The following is a 15,714-nucleotide window of genomic DNA, read 5'->3' on the forward strand; positions in this document are numbered from 1 at the left end:
TGTCTGTCTCCCCCTTCTAGACTGTGACCCCGCTGTTGGGTAGGGACCGTCTCGATATGTTGCCAACTTGGACTTCCCAAGCGCTTAGTCCAGTGCTCTGCACACAGTAAGCGCTCAATAAATACGACTGAATGAAGTAGCCAGTCAGTCGTATTTACTGAGCGCCTTCCGTGTGCAGAGCACCGCCCTAAGTGCGCCCTCCTCCTCCCTCACCCTCTTCCTGTCCCTCCTCCTCAACCTCTCCCTGCTTCAGCGTGGCTCAGGGCATTCATTCCACCGTATTTATTGAGCGCTTACTGTGTGCAGAGCACTGCACTGAGCGTTTGGGAATTATTGTTATGGTTATGATGGCCGGAATGCCCTCCCTCTGCCCATCCTCCAAGCTAGCTCTCTTCCTCCCTTCAAGGCCTCCTCCAAAATAAAGTAACAATAGAGTAATAATAAACAGAGTAATAGTAATAATTATACATTACTATATAATGTATAATACATACCTTGTATGAGGTTGTACATATCTATTCTATTTATTTTATTTTGTTAGTATGTTTGGTTTTCTTGTCTGTCTCCCCCTTTTAGACTGCGAGCCCACTGTTGGGTAGGGACTGTCTCTATGTGTTGCCAACTTGGACTTCCCAAGTGCTTAGTACAGTGCTCTGCACACCGTAAGCGCTCAATAAATACGATTGATTGATTGATTGATTGATAGACAGGAGAGTTAGTGTGTGCGAACACACACACACACACACACACACACATGTGCATGCATGTTGGCATCTGTGAAACCCCGCACAAACGAGCAGGTTCAACGTGGCCTACTGGATTCTAATCCCGGCTCCACCGCTCTGCCCTTCTGTGTGACCTTGAGCGAGTCACTTCACTTCTCCGGGCCTCAGTTCCCTCATCTACACAACGGGGATCACAGTCTCAATCCGATCATCTTGGATCCACCCCAGAGCTTGGTTGAAGTGTCTGGCGCCTAGTAAGCGCTCAACAAATACCATCATTATTATTATTCAGGTCTGGATCTGCCCATGTCTGAGTGTGCGCGCTCCTGTATTGGCGGGGGGACCATTCCGGGGGCGGAGACGGTTGCGAAGTTGGACGTGTGTGAGGGAGCTGTGTTTGTGTGCTTGTGAGGCCGTTACCCGGCGATGGCGTGTTTCTGGCCAAGAGTTTGTTTGCGTGTGTGTGTGTGTGCGTATGAGTGTGTGTTTGGGAGGGGCAGGGTTTGGCAGGGAACATGTACTGGGTGTGTGGGGGTGTGGGAGACCTCCCCCGCCCCGAAAGAGGGACACACACATCTCACAAACACACACACATTTCACACACACACACACCCCGGCTGAGGCTGGGTTCCCAGGGTGGGGAGACGGGAGTCTCTGGGGAGCCACCCCCCGCCCGCCCCCATCCCTCGCCCGAACTCCAGGCCTGCAGGAATGTGAATTTTCCTTGGAAAATATGCAACTGCCTGGCGCAAGGCCCGGGCCCTGAGTCACCGATTCCCCCTCCCTCCAGGGTTCCCCTCCTCCAAGGGGCCCAGGGGTCCCCCGGCCCCCCGGGATGGGCAAGGGATGGCACGGCACAAGGGGTCTGGGGGCAACGGCGGCTCTTTATTGCAGGAGGTCGGAGTCCGTGGCCCCTCTCGGCTCCGGGCCTGGCCTGGGCAGGCTCGGGGTGAGGGCCAGAGGGAGTCCCCCCACCCCACCCCACCTCACCCTGCACCTGGGGTCGTTTGTGTGTGTGGGGGTCGTTGTTGCGGTGCGGTGGGGGGTCAGGTGAGAGCGGGGAAGGCGGGGAGCAGGAAGAGAACGGGTGGGCGAGTTCAATAGCACCATCCCCCTGCCGTCCTCTTCCCCCAGCAGGCTCTCTCTTCTGGGAAGGGGGAGAGGGGCAGAAACTTCCAGTAGGTAGGAGGGGAAGGGGGAGTGGAGCGGTCCCCCTCCCCATCACAGCCGGGAGCAAGGGGCAGAGGGAACCCCCTGCTGATGTGACTTTTAGACTGTGAGCCCACTGTTGGGTAGGGACTGTCTCTATAGGTTGCCAACTTGGACTTCCCAAGCGCTTAGTCCAGTGCTCTGCACACAGTAAGCGCTCAATAAATACGATTGATGATGATGACTGTCTCTATATGTTGCCAACTTGGACTTCCCAAGCGCTCAGTCCAGTGCTCTGCACACAGTAAGCGCTCAATAAATACGATTGATGATGACTGTCTCTATATGTTGCCAACTTGGACTTCCCAAGCGCTCAGTCCAGTGCTCTGCACACAGTAAGCGCTCAATAAATACAATCGATTGATTGATTGATGGGGTGAGGGCAGCCCCAGCCCGCCCCTCCCTCACTGCCTGGACAGCACGCAGGCCTACGACCGGACCGGCTCTGCTTCCTGGCCAGATTAAGTGAGGCAGCCCTCGGCCCCGTGGTCCTTATAACCCAAATATAGACCCGTAACGGTCTCTTTGGCCCTCACAATGGCTCTACGGACAGAAGGGCTGCGGCGGGGCGGCCCGGTCGGATACGCGATCATCGGCTGGGAGAAGGGAATTGGGAAGACCCAGTCGGCTGGTCGATATGGACCCATCAGCCGTCAGTCGGGACGGCTCGGACCCAAACATACACTATGGGGAGGGGAGGGGGGCTTAAAGGGACTTCCACCAACTATAGGGGCAAAAAAGCTGAGAAGCGGCAGCAGAAGGGGGGTCCCCGGAACCGATCCCTAGCCTACTCCGAAGATGGGGCTGGATAAAGGGGGAAAACGCCCCCAGACTTCCCAATATTTGCAGGATGAGCGGCGAGGCGAGAGGGGGTTCAAACCCACTGGTCAGCCTGGAGTCGGAAGGTGCACGGACCGGTCAGCTTCAGGCTGGTAGAGGGAAGGCCAAAGTGATCAGATGTGCGGCGGAATTGGGGGTGCGTGTGTGTGTATGGACCGATCAGAGGAAGGGGGTACACGGACCGATCAGCTGTGAGGCGGGTCGGGGGGCGTACGGGCCCATCAGCTCGGAGGAAGGGGGTACACGGACCGATCGGCTGTGAGGCGGGGAGAGGGAAGTGTACAAAGGAATGAGGGGAGTAAACAGACCCATCATCTGTGAGGCAGAAAGGGTGTGTGTGTGCAGGCTGGTCGGCTCTGAGGTGCGAGGGAAGGGAACGGATCCGTCAGCGGTGAGGAGGGAAACGGGCAAGACAGATGGGATGTAAGGCAGGAGGAAGGGAGCGTACAGACTGATCGGCGCTGAGGAGGGGAGTACGCGGGCCGATCAGCTGGGAGATGGGGAAGTGCACACCCCGATCAGCTGTGAAACGGGGAAGCGTACAACCAGATCAGCCTTGAGGAGGCGAGTGAACACGCGGATCAACTACGAGGCGAGGAAAAGTGCACGCGCTGATCGGCCGTGAGGCGGGCGGAACTGCCGCCCGGTCAGCTTGGCGATGGGAGAAGCTTACAGTCCAGTCAGGCGGGAGGGTGTTATAACCCCCTTGGTCCTTAATACCAGAACACAGGCTGGCCGGGGGGAGGGGGGCCGGAGGGAGGACCTCTCCCCCTCACTCCGCCGAGCCCTTCTGGCGGCGCTTGGAGGGCGGCACGAGGTGCCGGGGCAGGTCGGCGGGCAGCCCGTGGCCCTCGAGCTTGACCTCGATGAGGTGGCTGGCCAGGGCGAACTCCTCGTCGTCCAGCATCCCGTCCCGGTCCACGTCGCTCAGCTTCCAGATGCGCCCGAGCACGGAGTTGGGCAGCTTGGTGGTGACCATCCAGCTCTTGGCCTTGGTGCCGCTCAGCTTGCCGTCGGCGGGCGCCAGGTTGTAGAAGATCTCGTCGTACTTGGGCTTGTCCTTGGTGACCACCCAGTCCTCGTCGCCGGGCTCGGCCTCCTCCAGCCCCTCGCCGGGGCCCTCGACGAAGGGGCCCATGTGGGTGCCCTCGAAGGCCCCGCCCTGGACGCCCTGCTCGGGGCTCTCCAGCTCCTCCTGACGCAGCAGGGGCATGAGGCGGGCGATGTCGTGCGTCAGCATCTCGTCCAGGAGCTCCAGCAGCCGCGGCTTCAGGGAGTGGAACTTGTTGAAGTCGTGGACCATCAGCATCTCCTGCGGGCACGGAGGATGGGGCCGGGGCGGAGCGGGGGGGAGGAATCAGGATAATAATGATAATAATTGCGGTAATTGTTCGCTTACTATGTGCCAGACAGGATAATAATAATAATAATAATGGCATTTATTATCATCATCATCCTCAACCGTATTTATTGAGCGCTTACTGTGTGCAGCAATAAAATCTATTTTATTTTATTTTATTTTGTTAGCATGTTTGGTCTTGTTCTCCGTCTCCCCCTTTTAGACTGTGAGCCCGCTGTTGGGTAGGGACTGTCTCTAGATGTTCCGTCTCCCCCTTTTAGACTGTGAGCCCGCTGTTGGGTAGGGACTGTCTCTATATGTTGCCAATTTGTACTGCCCAAGCGCTTAGTCCAGTGCTCTGCACGTAGTAAGCGCTCAATAAATACGATTGATGATGATGAGGCAGAGCACTGGACTAAGCGCTTGGGAAGTACAAGTTGGCGACATATAGAGACAGTCCCTACCCAACAGTGGGCTCACAGTCTATTTATTAAGCGCTTACTATGTGCCAGGCAGGAGAATAATAATAATTCATCATCATCATCATCATCATCAATCATATGTATTGAGCGCTTGCTATGTGCAGAGCACTGTACTAAGCGCTTGGGAAGTACAAATTGGCAACATCTAGAGACAGTCCCTACCCAACAGTGGGCTCACAGTCTATTTATTAAGCGTTTACTATGTGCCAGGCAGGATAATAATAATTCATCATCATCATCATCATCATCAATCATATTTATTGAGCACTTGCTATGTGCAGAGCACTGTACTAAGCGCTTGGGAAGTACAAATTGGCAACATATAGAGACAGTCCCTACCCAACAGTGGGCTCACAGTCTAAAAGGGGGAGACAGAGAACAAAACCAAACATACTAACAAAATAAAATAAATAGAATAGATATGTACAACCTCATACAAGATATGTATTATACATTATATAGTAATGTATAATTATTACTATTACTCTGTTTATTATTACTCTATTTATTGTTACTTTATTTATTATTATTCTATTGATTTATTTTACTTGTACACATCTATTCTATTTATTTTATTTTGTTAATATGTTTGGTTTTGTTCTCTGTCTCCCCTTCTAATAATAATAATAATGATGGCATTTGCTAAGCACTTACTATGTGCAAAGCGTTGTTCTAAGCGCTGGGGGGATACAATGGGATCAAGTTGTCCCATGTGGGGCTCACAGTCTTCATCCTCATTTTACAGATGAGGTCACTGAGGCTCAGAGAAGTGAAGTGACTTGCCCAAGGTCACACAGCAGACATGTGGCGGAGCCAGGATTTGAACCCATGACCTCTGACTCCAAATAATAATAATAATAATTGGCATTTGTTAAGCGCTTACTAAGTGCAAAGCACTGTTCTAAGCGCTGGGGGGATACAATGGGATCAAGTTGTCCCACGTGGGGCTCACAGTCTTCATCCTCATTTTACGGATGAGGTAACTGAGGCTCAGAGAAGTTAAGTGACTTGCCCAAGGTCACACAGCAGACATGTGGTGGAGCCGGGATTCAAACCCATGACCTCTGACTCCAAAGCCCGGGCTCTTTCCACTGAGCCACGCTGCTTCTCTAAGCGCTGATTCTAGACTGTGAGCCCACTGTTGGGTAGGGACCGTCTCTATATGTTGCCAACTTGGACTTCCCAAGCGTTTAGTACAGTGCTCCGCACACAGTAAGCACTCAATAAATATGATTGATTGATTGATTGATTAATAATGATGATGGCATTTATTAAGGGCTTACTATGTGCCAAGTACTGTTCTAAGCGCTGGGGAGGTTACAAGCCGATCAGGTTGTCCCACGGTGGGGCTCACAGTCTTCACCCCCATTTTACAGATGAGGTGACTGAGGCCCAGAGAAGTGAAGTGACTTGCCCAAAGTCACACAGCTGACAATTGGCGGAGCTGGAATTTGAACCCATGACCTCTGACTCCAAAGCCCGGGCTCTTTCCACTGAGCCACGCTGCTTCTCTAAGGGTACTAAGCGCTGAGGTGAATACATGTAAATCGGGTTGGACACAGGCCCTGTCCCACGTGGGGCTCACAATCTTAATCCCCATTTTACAGATGAGGTAAATGAGGCACAGAGAAGTGAAGTGACTTGCCCCTGGCCACACGGCAGAGTAGTGGCGGAGCCACTAAAAAGTCCATTAAAATAACAAGAGTGACTCTTCAGCCACCCTGGGGCCCAGATCTCCTGTCATTCCTTCAATCGTATTCCAACTTGTACTTCCCAAACGCTTAGCACAGTGCTCTGCACACAATAAGCGCTCAATAAATGCGATTGAATGAATGAATGAACTGAGCGCTGACCGTGTGCAGAGCACTGTACTAAGCGCTTGGTAAGTACAGGAGAAGCAGCGTGGCTCAGTGGAAAGAGCCCGGGCTTTGGAGTCCGAGGTCATGGGTTCGAATCCCGGCTCCACCACATGTCTGCTGTGTGGCCTTGGGCAAGTCACTTCACTTCTCTGAGCCTCAGTTCCCTCATCTGTAAAATGGGGATTAAGACCGCGAGCCCCATGGGGGACAAACCGATCACCTTGTATATGTTCCCAACTTGTACTTGCCAAGCGCTTAGTACAGTGCTCTGCACATAGTAAGTGCTTAACAAATGCCATTATTATTATTATTATTACAATTCACAGTAAGTGCTCAATAAATACGATTGATTGATTGATTGTATCCCCCCCAGTGCTTAGAACAGTGCTTTGCACATAGTAAGTGCTTAACAAATGCCATCATCATTATTATTATTATTACAATTCGGCAACAGAGACAATCCCGACCCAACAATGGGCTCGCATGGAAGTCCTCCCCGAGGTCTAGCTCCAGTCCCTCCTACTGCGATAAAAAATTGTGGGCCCGGGGGTCCCACGCGGTGCCCCCACCTGCATCTTTTTGCAGTCGGGAAAGTCCCCCGGAGAGATGTGGTGCTCCAGCTGGATTTTGGCGAAGATGACGGGCAGCTTGGCGATCAGCTGCTTCTTCTTATTGTCCTTTCCGAACACGGACGGCATCTCCTTCTTCAGGTGACTGATGATGTGAGCATGCACCTGGGGGGAGGCCAAGAGGGAGTCCATCAAGGCAGAGGAGGGGGGCTACCCGTGGAGACCACCCAACCGACATGAAGGGGATGGGGCCTAGCGGATAGAGCCAAACGACTTGGGTTCCAATCCCGGCTCCGCCACTTTCCCGCTGTTTTTTTTTTAATGGTATTCCCTCCCGGGATTGATCATCGATAATAAAGTAACTCGCGGTCAAAAAAAACGCTGAGGATTAACGCTTAGGAAGGCTCGCTCCGAAGAGCCTGGAAAAAGTCACGAAACGTGCGGTTGTAACAGTTGCCACAAAAATACAAATGGTCAACTCTATGGTGTTTCCTTTTATCATCAATTGTATTTATTGAGCGCTTACTGTGTGCAGAGCACTGTACTAAGGGCTTAGACTGTGAGCCCACTGTTGGGTAGGGACTGTCTCTATATGTTGCCAACTTGGACTTACCAAGTGCTCAGTCCAGTGCTCTGCACACAGTAAGCGCTCAATAAATACGATTGATGATGATGATGATGATGATAGAGCCAAACGACTTGGGTTCTAATCCCGGCTCCGCCACTTTCCTGCTGTTTTGTTTTTTTTAAATGGTATTCCCTCCCGGGATCGATCATCGATAATAAAGTAACTCGCAGTCAAAAAAACGCCGAGGATTAATGCTTAGGAAGGCTCGCTCCGAAGAGCCTGGAAAAAGTCACGAAATGTGCGGTTGTAACAGTTGTCACAAAAATACAAATGGTCAACTCTATGGTGTTTCCTTTTATCATGAATCGTATTTATTGAGCGCTAACTGTGTGCAGAGCACTGTACTAAGTGCTTAGACTGTGAGCCCACTGTTGGGTAGGGACTGTCTCTATATGTTGCCAACTTGGACTTCCCAAGGGCTCAGTCCAGTGCTCTGCACACAGTAAGCGCTCAATAAATACGATTGATGATGATGATGATGATGATAGAGCCAAACGACTTGGGTTCTAATCCCGGCTCCGCCACTTTCCTGCTGTTTTGTTTTTTTTAAATGGTATTCCCTCCCGGGATCGATCATCGATAATAAAGTAACTCGCAGTCAAAAAAACGCCGAGGATTAACGCTTAGGAAGGCTCGCTCTGAAGAGCCTGGAAAAAGTCACGAAATGTGCGGTTGTAACAGTTGCCACAAAAATACAAATGGTCAACTCTATGGTGTTTCCTTTTATCATCAATCGTATTTATTGAGCACTAATTGTGTGCAGAGCACTGTACTAAGGGCTTAGACTGTGAGCCCACTGTTGGGCAGGGACCGTCTCTATATGTGGCCAACTTGGACTTCCCAAGCGCTTAGTCCAGTGCTCTGCACACAGTAAGCGCTCAATAAATACGATTGATGATGATGATAGAGCCAAACGACTTGGGTTCCAATCCCAGCTCCGCCACTTTCCTGCTGGTTTTTTTTTAATGGTATTCCCTCCCGGGATCGATCATCGATAATAAAGTAACTCGCGGTCAAAAAAAACGCTGAGGATTAACGCTTAGGAAGGCTCGCTCCGAAGAGCCTGGAAAAAGTCACGAAACGTGCGGTTGTAACAGTTGCCACAAAAATACAAATGGTCAACTCTATGGTGTTTCCTTTTATCATCAATCGTATTTATTGAGCGCTAACTGTGTGCAGAGCACTGTACTAAGTGCTTAGACTGTGAGCCCACTGTTGGGTAGGGACTGTCTCTATATGTTGCCAACTTGGACTTCCCAAGGGCACAGTCCAGTGCTCTGCACACAGTAAGCGCTCAATAAATACGATTGATGATGATGATGATGATGATAGAGCCAAACGACTTGGGTTCTAATCCCGGCTCCGCCACTTTCCTGCTGTTTTGTTTTTTTTAAATGGTATTCCCTCCCGGGATCGATCATCGATAATAAAGTAACTCGCAGTCAAAAAAACGCCGAGGATTAATGCTTAGGAAGGCTCGCTCTGAAGAGCCTGGAAAAAGTCACGAAATGTGCGGTTGTAACAGTTGTCACAAAAATACAAATGGTCAACTCTATGGTGTTTCCTTTTATCATCAATCGTATTTATTGAGCGCTAACTGTGTGCAGAGCACTGTACTAAGCGCTTAGACTGTGAGCCCACTGTTGGGCAGGGACTGTCTCTATATGTTGCCAACTTGGACTTCCCAAGCGCTTACTACAGTGCTCTGCACACAGTAAGCGCTCAATAAATACGATTGATGATGATGATAGAGCCAAACGACTTGGGTTCTAATCCCGGCTCTGCCACTTTCCTGCTGTTTTTTTTTTAATGGTATTCCCTCCCGGGATCGATCATCGATAATAAAGTAACTCGCGGTCAAAAAAAAACACCGAGGATTAACGCGTAGGAAGGCTCGCTCCGAAGAGCCTGGAAAAAGTCACGAAATGTGCGGTTGTAACAGTTGCCACAAAAATACAAATGGTCAACTCTATGGTGTTTCCTTTTATCATCAATCGTATTTATTGAGCGCTTACTGTGTGCAGAGCACTGGACTAAGCGCTTGCACTGTACTAAGCGCTTAGACTGTGAGCCCACTGTTGGGTAGGGACTGTCTCTATATGCTGCCAACTTGTACTTCCCAAGCGCTCAGTACAGTGCTCTGCACACAGTAAGCGCTCAATAAATACGATTGATTGATTGATTGATTGTTTCCAGTGACAGTGTATGGATCCGAAAGCCGGACGGTGAAAGAACAGGACGGAAAGAACATCGATTCTTTGGAAACGCGGTGTCGGAGGAGGCTTTTGCGAACACCATGGGCAGTCCGAAAAAAACAAACGAATGAGTTTGGGAGCAAATTAAACCAAAGGCCAGATGACTCGGCTTAGATTAATGTATTTTGGACACGTAATCAGGAGGACTAATTCTCTGGAGAGAACACTAATGCTAGGAAAAGTTCAGGGAAACCGGGGAAGAGGCAGAGGGGCAGCTGGATGGATAGAAACCATAACAACGACAACGGAAGAACCATTACAAAGGTTGCGGATTATGGCGGAGGACAGGACTTTCCGGAGAAAGTATATCCATGGAGTCTCTGTGATTCAGAAACGACTCGACGGCACTTAAAAATAAATTCGTTAAACGCTTATTATGTGTTTGGCACTGTTCTAAGTGCTGGGATGGATCCAAGCTAATCAGGTTGGACAGAGTCCCTGGCCCACATGGGGCTCCCAGTCTTCATCCCCATTTTACAGATGAGGGAACTGAGGCGCAGAGATGTGCAGTGACTTCCCCAGGGCCCCACACCAGACAAAAGTGGCCTAAGCAGGATTAGAACCCACGTTCTTATGATTCCCAGGCCCGCGCTCTAACCCTTAGGCAACGCTACCCCTGCTTCGAGTCACTTCACTTCTCTGGGCCTCAGTTCCCTCATCTGTAAAATGGGGATTAAAACCGGGAACCCCAAGTGCGACAGGGACTGTGTCCGACAGCATTACCTCGTATCTCCCCCAGCGTTTAGTACAGTGCCTGGCGCATAGTAAGCACTTGGCAGCTACCTTTTTTGAAAAAAAGGGGGGAGAGGCATCTTTGGGGGACCCCAGCCCGCTGTGGGGGGGTGGAAGGTGGGGATGGCGAGGCCAAGCAGGGGAGGGGGCACCGAGCGGGGTCGAAGGAGCAGCGTGGCTTAGTGGAAAGGGCACGAGCTTGGAAGTCAGAGGTCATGGGTTCTAATCCTGCCTCTGCCACTTGTCAGCTGTGTGACTTTGAGCAGGTCACTTAACTTCTCTGTGCCTCAGTGATTTCATCTGTAAAATGGGGATGAAGACTGGGAGCCCCAGGTGGGACAGCCTGATACTCTTGTATCTAGAACAGTGCTTGGCACATAGTAAGCGCTTCATAAATGCCACCGTTATTATTATTATTTGTTAATCAATCAATCAATCAATCGTATTTATTGAGCGCTTACTGTGTGCAGAGCACTGGACTAAGTGCTTGGGAAGTCCAACTTGGCAACATATAGAGACAGTCCCTACCCAACAGTGGGCTCACAGTATAGAAGGGGGAGACAGAGAACAAAACAAAGCATATTAACAAAATAAAATAAGTAGAATAGATATGTACAAATAAAATAGAGTAATAAATACGTACAAACATATATACATATATACAGGTGTTGTGGGGAGGGGAAGGTGGTAAGGCGGGGTCGGGGGGATGGAGAGGGGGAGAGGAGCTAAATGCTAAATACCTTAGCATTTAGAATGGTGCTTGGCACATAATGAGCGCTTAAACAAATACCATAATGATTATTACTATACGCAGAGCACCGTAATAATAATAATAATGATGATGGCATTTGTGCAATAATGATGGTTATGTGCAAAGCACTGTTCTAATCAGGACTCTGCTCTGCACACAGTAAGCTCTCAATAAATACGATTGATTGATTGACTCCGGGAAGCCAAAGGGAGAGCAAAGGATGGGTGGGGGGAGGAGCAGCGTGGTTCGGTGGAAAGAGCCCGGGCTTTGGAGTCGGAGGTCATGGGTTCAAATCCTGGCTCCACCGACTGTCAGCTGGGTGACTTTGGCCAAGTCACTTCACTTCTCTGGGCCTCAGTGACCTCGTCTGGAAAAGGGGGATGAAGACTGTGAGCCCCCTGTGGGACAACCTGATCACCTTGTTGCCTCCCCAGCGCTTAGAACAGTGCTTTGCACCTAGTAAGCGCTTAACAAATGCCATTATTATTATTATTATTATTATTGAAGGGAGAGCAAAGGATGGGTGGGGCCTGGGGCGAAGTTCCTGGGGGAGGGGGTGGGCCCCCCCCCCCAATCCCATCCCCCATCTCCATCCTCCATCTCCATCCCCCGCCGCCCAGGTTCGTGGGGAGGAAACCGGGAAAGTGCCAGGAAGAGATAAGGAAAACTGGGATGGGGAGGGGCTTCCGGAGCCGGTTTGGCAGCCGGGAGGGGTCCGCCCTCCCCCAGACCCAGGTGTTCTCCCCCTTCTAATAATAATAATGGTGCTATTTGTTAATAATAATAATAATAATAATAATAATAATGTTGGTATGGGCCTGGAATGCCCTCCCCCTGCCCATCCGCCAAGCTCGCTCTCTTCCTCCCTTCAAGGCCCTGCTGAGAGCTCACCTCCTCCAGGAGGCCTTCCCAGACTGAGCCCCTTCCTTCCTCTCCCCCTCATCCCCCTCTCCATCCCCCCATCTTTCCTCCTTCCCTTCCCCACAGCACCTTTACATATGTATATATGTTTGTACATATTTTTTTACTCTATTTAATTTATTTGTACATATCTATTCTATTTATTTTGTTAGTATGTTTGGTTTTGTTCTCTGTCTCCCCCTTTTAGACTGTGAGCCCACTGTTGGGTAGGGACTGTCTCTATATGTTGCCAATTTGTACTTCCCAAGCGCTTAGTACAGTGCTCTGCACATAGTAAGCGCTCAATAAATACGATTGATGATGATGATGATGGTATTTGTTAAGCGCTTACTATGTGCCAAGCACTGTTCTAAGCGCTGGGGGGGATACAAGGTAATCAGGTTGTCCCACGTGGGGCTCCCAGTCTTCATCCTCATTTTACAGATGAGGGAACTGAGGCCCAGAGAAGTTAAGTGACTTGCCCAAGGTCACCCAGCTGACAAGTGGCGGAGCTGGGATTTGAACCCAGGCCCTCTGACTCCAAAGCCCGGGCTCTTTCCACTGGGCCCCGCAGCTCTCTCGCTGTTAAGCGCTTACTATGTGCAAAGCGCTGTTCTAAGCGCTGGGAGGGGCTACAAAGTGATCAGGTTGTCCCACTTGGGGCTCCCAGCCTGAATCCCCATTTCCCAGATGAGGTCACTGAGGCCCAGTGAAGTGGTAGGGACCATCTCTATATGCTTCCAACTTGTACTTCCCAAGAGCTTAGTACAGTGCTCTGCACACAGTAAGCGCTCAATAAATACGATTGAATGAATGACTTCCCACAGCACCTATGTATCTGTAATTTGTCTTACCTATTTGTATTAATGTCTGTCTCCCCCTCTAGACCGTGAGCTTGTTGTTGGGTAGGGACCGTCTCTATATGCTTCCAACTTGTACTTCCCAAGCGCTTAGTACAGTGCTCTGCACACAGTAAGCGCTCAATAAATACGATTGAATGAATGACTTCTCACAGCACCTATGTATCTGTAATTTATTGTCTTACCTATTTGTATTAATGTCTGTCTTCCCCTCTAGACCGTGAGCTCGTTGTTGGGTAGGGACCGTCTCTATATGCTTCCAACTTGTACTTCCCAAGCGCTTAGTACAGTGCCCTGCACACAGTAAGCGCTCAATAAATACGATTGAATGAATGAATGAATGAATGAATGGCTTGCCCAAGGTCACCCAGCTGACAAGCGGCGGAGGCGGGATTCGAACCCATGACCTCTGACTCCCAAGCCCTCGCTCTTTCCACTGAGCTTCCCCAACAGCGGGCTCACAGTCTAGAAGTTTAAAGGTCACGGTTTAGAGCAGCAGCGTGGCTCAGTGGAAAGAGCCTGGGCTTTGGAGGCAGAGGTCATGGGTTCAAATCTCGGCTCCGCCACGTGTCAGCTGTGTGACTTTGGGCAAGTCACTTCACTTCTCTGGGCCTCAGTTCCCTCATCTGGAAAATGGGGATTAAGACTGTGAGCCCCACATAGGATGACCTGATCGCCTTGTACCCTCCCCAGCGCTTAGAACAGTGCTTTGCACATAGTTTAGAGTTTAGAAGTTTAGATTTCACAGTTTAGAGCAGCAGCGTGGCTCAGTGGAAAGAGCCTGGGCTTTGGAGGCAGAGGTCGTGGGTTCAAATCTCGGCTCCGCCACGAGTCAGCTGTGTGGCTTTGGGCAAGTCACTTGACTTCTCTGGGCCTCAGTTCCCTCATCTGGAAAATGGGGATTAAGACTGTGAGCCCCACGTGGGATGACCTGATCACCTTGTACCCTCCCCAGCGCTTAGAACAGTGCTTTGCACATAGTAAGCGCTTAATAAATGCCATCATTATTATTATTATTATTAAGGGGGAGACAGACAACAAAACGAAACATATTAAACAAGACTGTGAGCCCGCCTTCTAGACTGTGAGCCCACTGTTGGGTAGGGACCGCTATCTATGTTGCCAACTTGGACTCCCCAAGCGCTTAGTACAGTGCTCTGCACATAGTAAGCGCTTAATAAATGCCATTATTATTATTATTATTATTATTATTAAGGGGGAGACAGACAACAAAACGAAACATATTAAACAAGACTGTGAGCCCGCCTTCTAGACTGTGAGCCCACTGTTGGGTAGGGACCGCTCTCTATGTTGCCAACTTGGACTCCCCAAGCGCTTAGTACAGTGCTCTGCACATAGTAAGCGCTTAATAAATGCCATTATTATTATTATTATTATTATTAAGGGGGAGACAGACAACAAAACGAAACATATTAAACAAGACTGTGAGCCCGCCTTCTAGACTGTGAGCCCACTGTTGGGTAGGGACCGTCTCTATATGTTGCCAACTTGGACTTCCCAAGCGCTTAGTACAGTGCTCTGCACACAGTAAGCGCTCAATAAATACGATTGGATGAATGAATGTCCCCCTTTCCCCCCAGCCGGGCCACCAGCGGCTTTGTTCTGGCCGGGGAAGGGGCCTGTCCTGGGAGAGGATGGGAGCCCACTTGTCTGCTGGCTGACCTTTAGGCGAGTCCCTTCATTCAATTGCATTTATTGAGCGCTTACTGTGTGCAGAGCACTGGACTAAGCGCTTGGGAAGTCCAAGTTGGCAACATCTAGAGCCGGTCCCTTCCCAACAGCGGGCTCACAGTCTAGAAGATGGCTGTAATTTTCTTGGTCTATATTAATGTCTGTTTTCCCCCTATAGACTGTAAGCTCACTGTGGGCAGGGCATGTGTCTTTTATTATAATGGCATTTATAAAGCGCTTACTATGTGCAAAGCACTGTTCTAAGCGCTGGGGAGGGTACAAGGTGATCAGGTTGTCCCACGGGGGGCTCACAATCTTCATCCCCATTTTAGCGTGGCTGGGAGAAGCAGCGTGGCTCAGTGGAAAGAGCGCAGCCTTGGCAAGTCAGAGGTCGTGGGTTCTAATCCCGCCGTCGCCACTTGCCTGTTGTGTGACCTTGGGCAAGTCACTTCACTTCTCTGGGCCTCCGTTCCCTCATCTGGAAAATGGGGATGAAGACTGGGAGCCCCAAGTGGGACAGGGACCCTGGGGCTTAGTACAGTGCTTAGCACAGAGTAACCACTTATTAAGGATCATCATCATAAGAAGGATTCGTTAAGCTCTGACAGAGGAAGCGCTTATTAATGATCATCATCATAAGAAGGATTCGTTAAGCTCTGACAATGTGTCAAGCACTAAGGAAGCAGCGTGGCTCAGTGGAAAGAGCCCGGGCTTTGGAGTCAGAGGTCATGGGTTCGAATCCCGGCTCTGCCGATTGTCAGCTGGGTGACTTGGGGCAAGTCACTTCACTTCTCTGGGCCTCAGTCCCCTCACCTGGAAAATGGGGATGAAGACTGTGAGCCCCCTGTGGGACAACCTGATCACCTTGTAACT

At 50.3% G+C, this 15,714-nt stretch overlaps 1 protein-coding gene across 1 annotated transcript in view; it reads right to left on the reverse strand.

Moving 5' to 3' along the window:
- Positions 1-2,257: 2,257 nt before the first annotated feature.
- EHD2 (EH domain containing 2) overlaps positions 2,258-15,714 on the reverse strand; it is a 30,715-nt gene continuing 17,258 nt past the window's right edge. The window contains exons 4-5 of the mRNA XM_038767175.1: positions 7,024-7,188; positions 2,258-4,086 (exon numbers count right to left, since the gene is read on the reverse strand). Coding sequence (XP_038623103.1) covers positions 3,547-4,086; positions 7,024-7,188 — 705 coding nt within the window. The 3' untranslated portion in view covers positions 2,258-3,546. The remainder of the gene's footprint in view (positions 4,087-7,023; positions 7,189-15,714) is intronic.

Source organism: Tachyglossus aculeatus, chromosome 26 (assembly GCF_015852505.1).
Source record: "Tachyglossus aculeatus isolate mTacAcu1 chromosome 26, mTacAcu1.pri, whole genome shotgun sequence".
Lineage (NCBI taxonomy): Eukaryota > Metazoa > Chordata > Mammalia > Monotremata > Tachyglossidae > Tachyglossus > Tachyglossus aculeatus.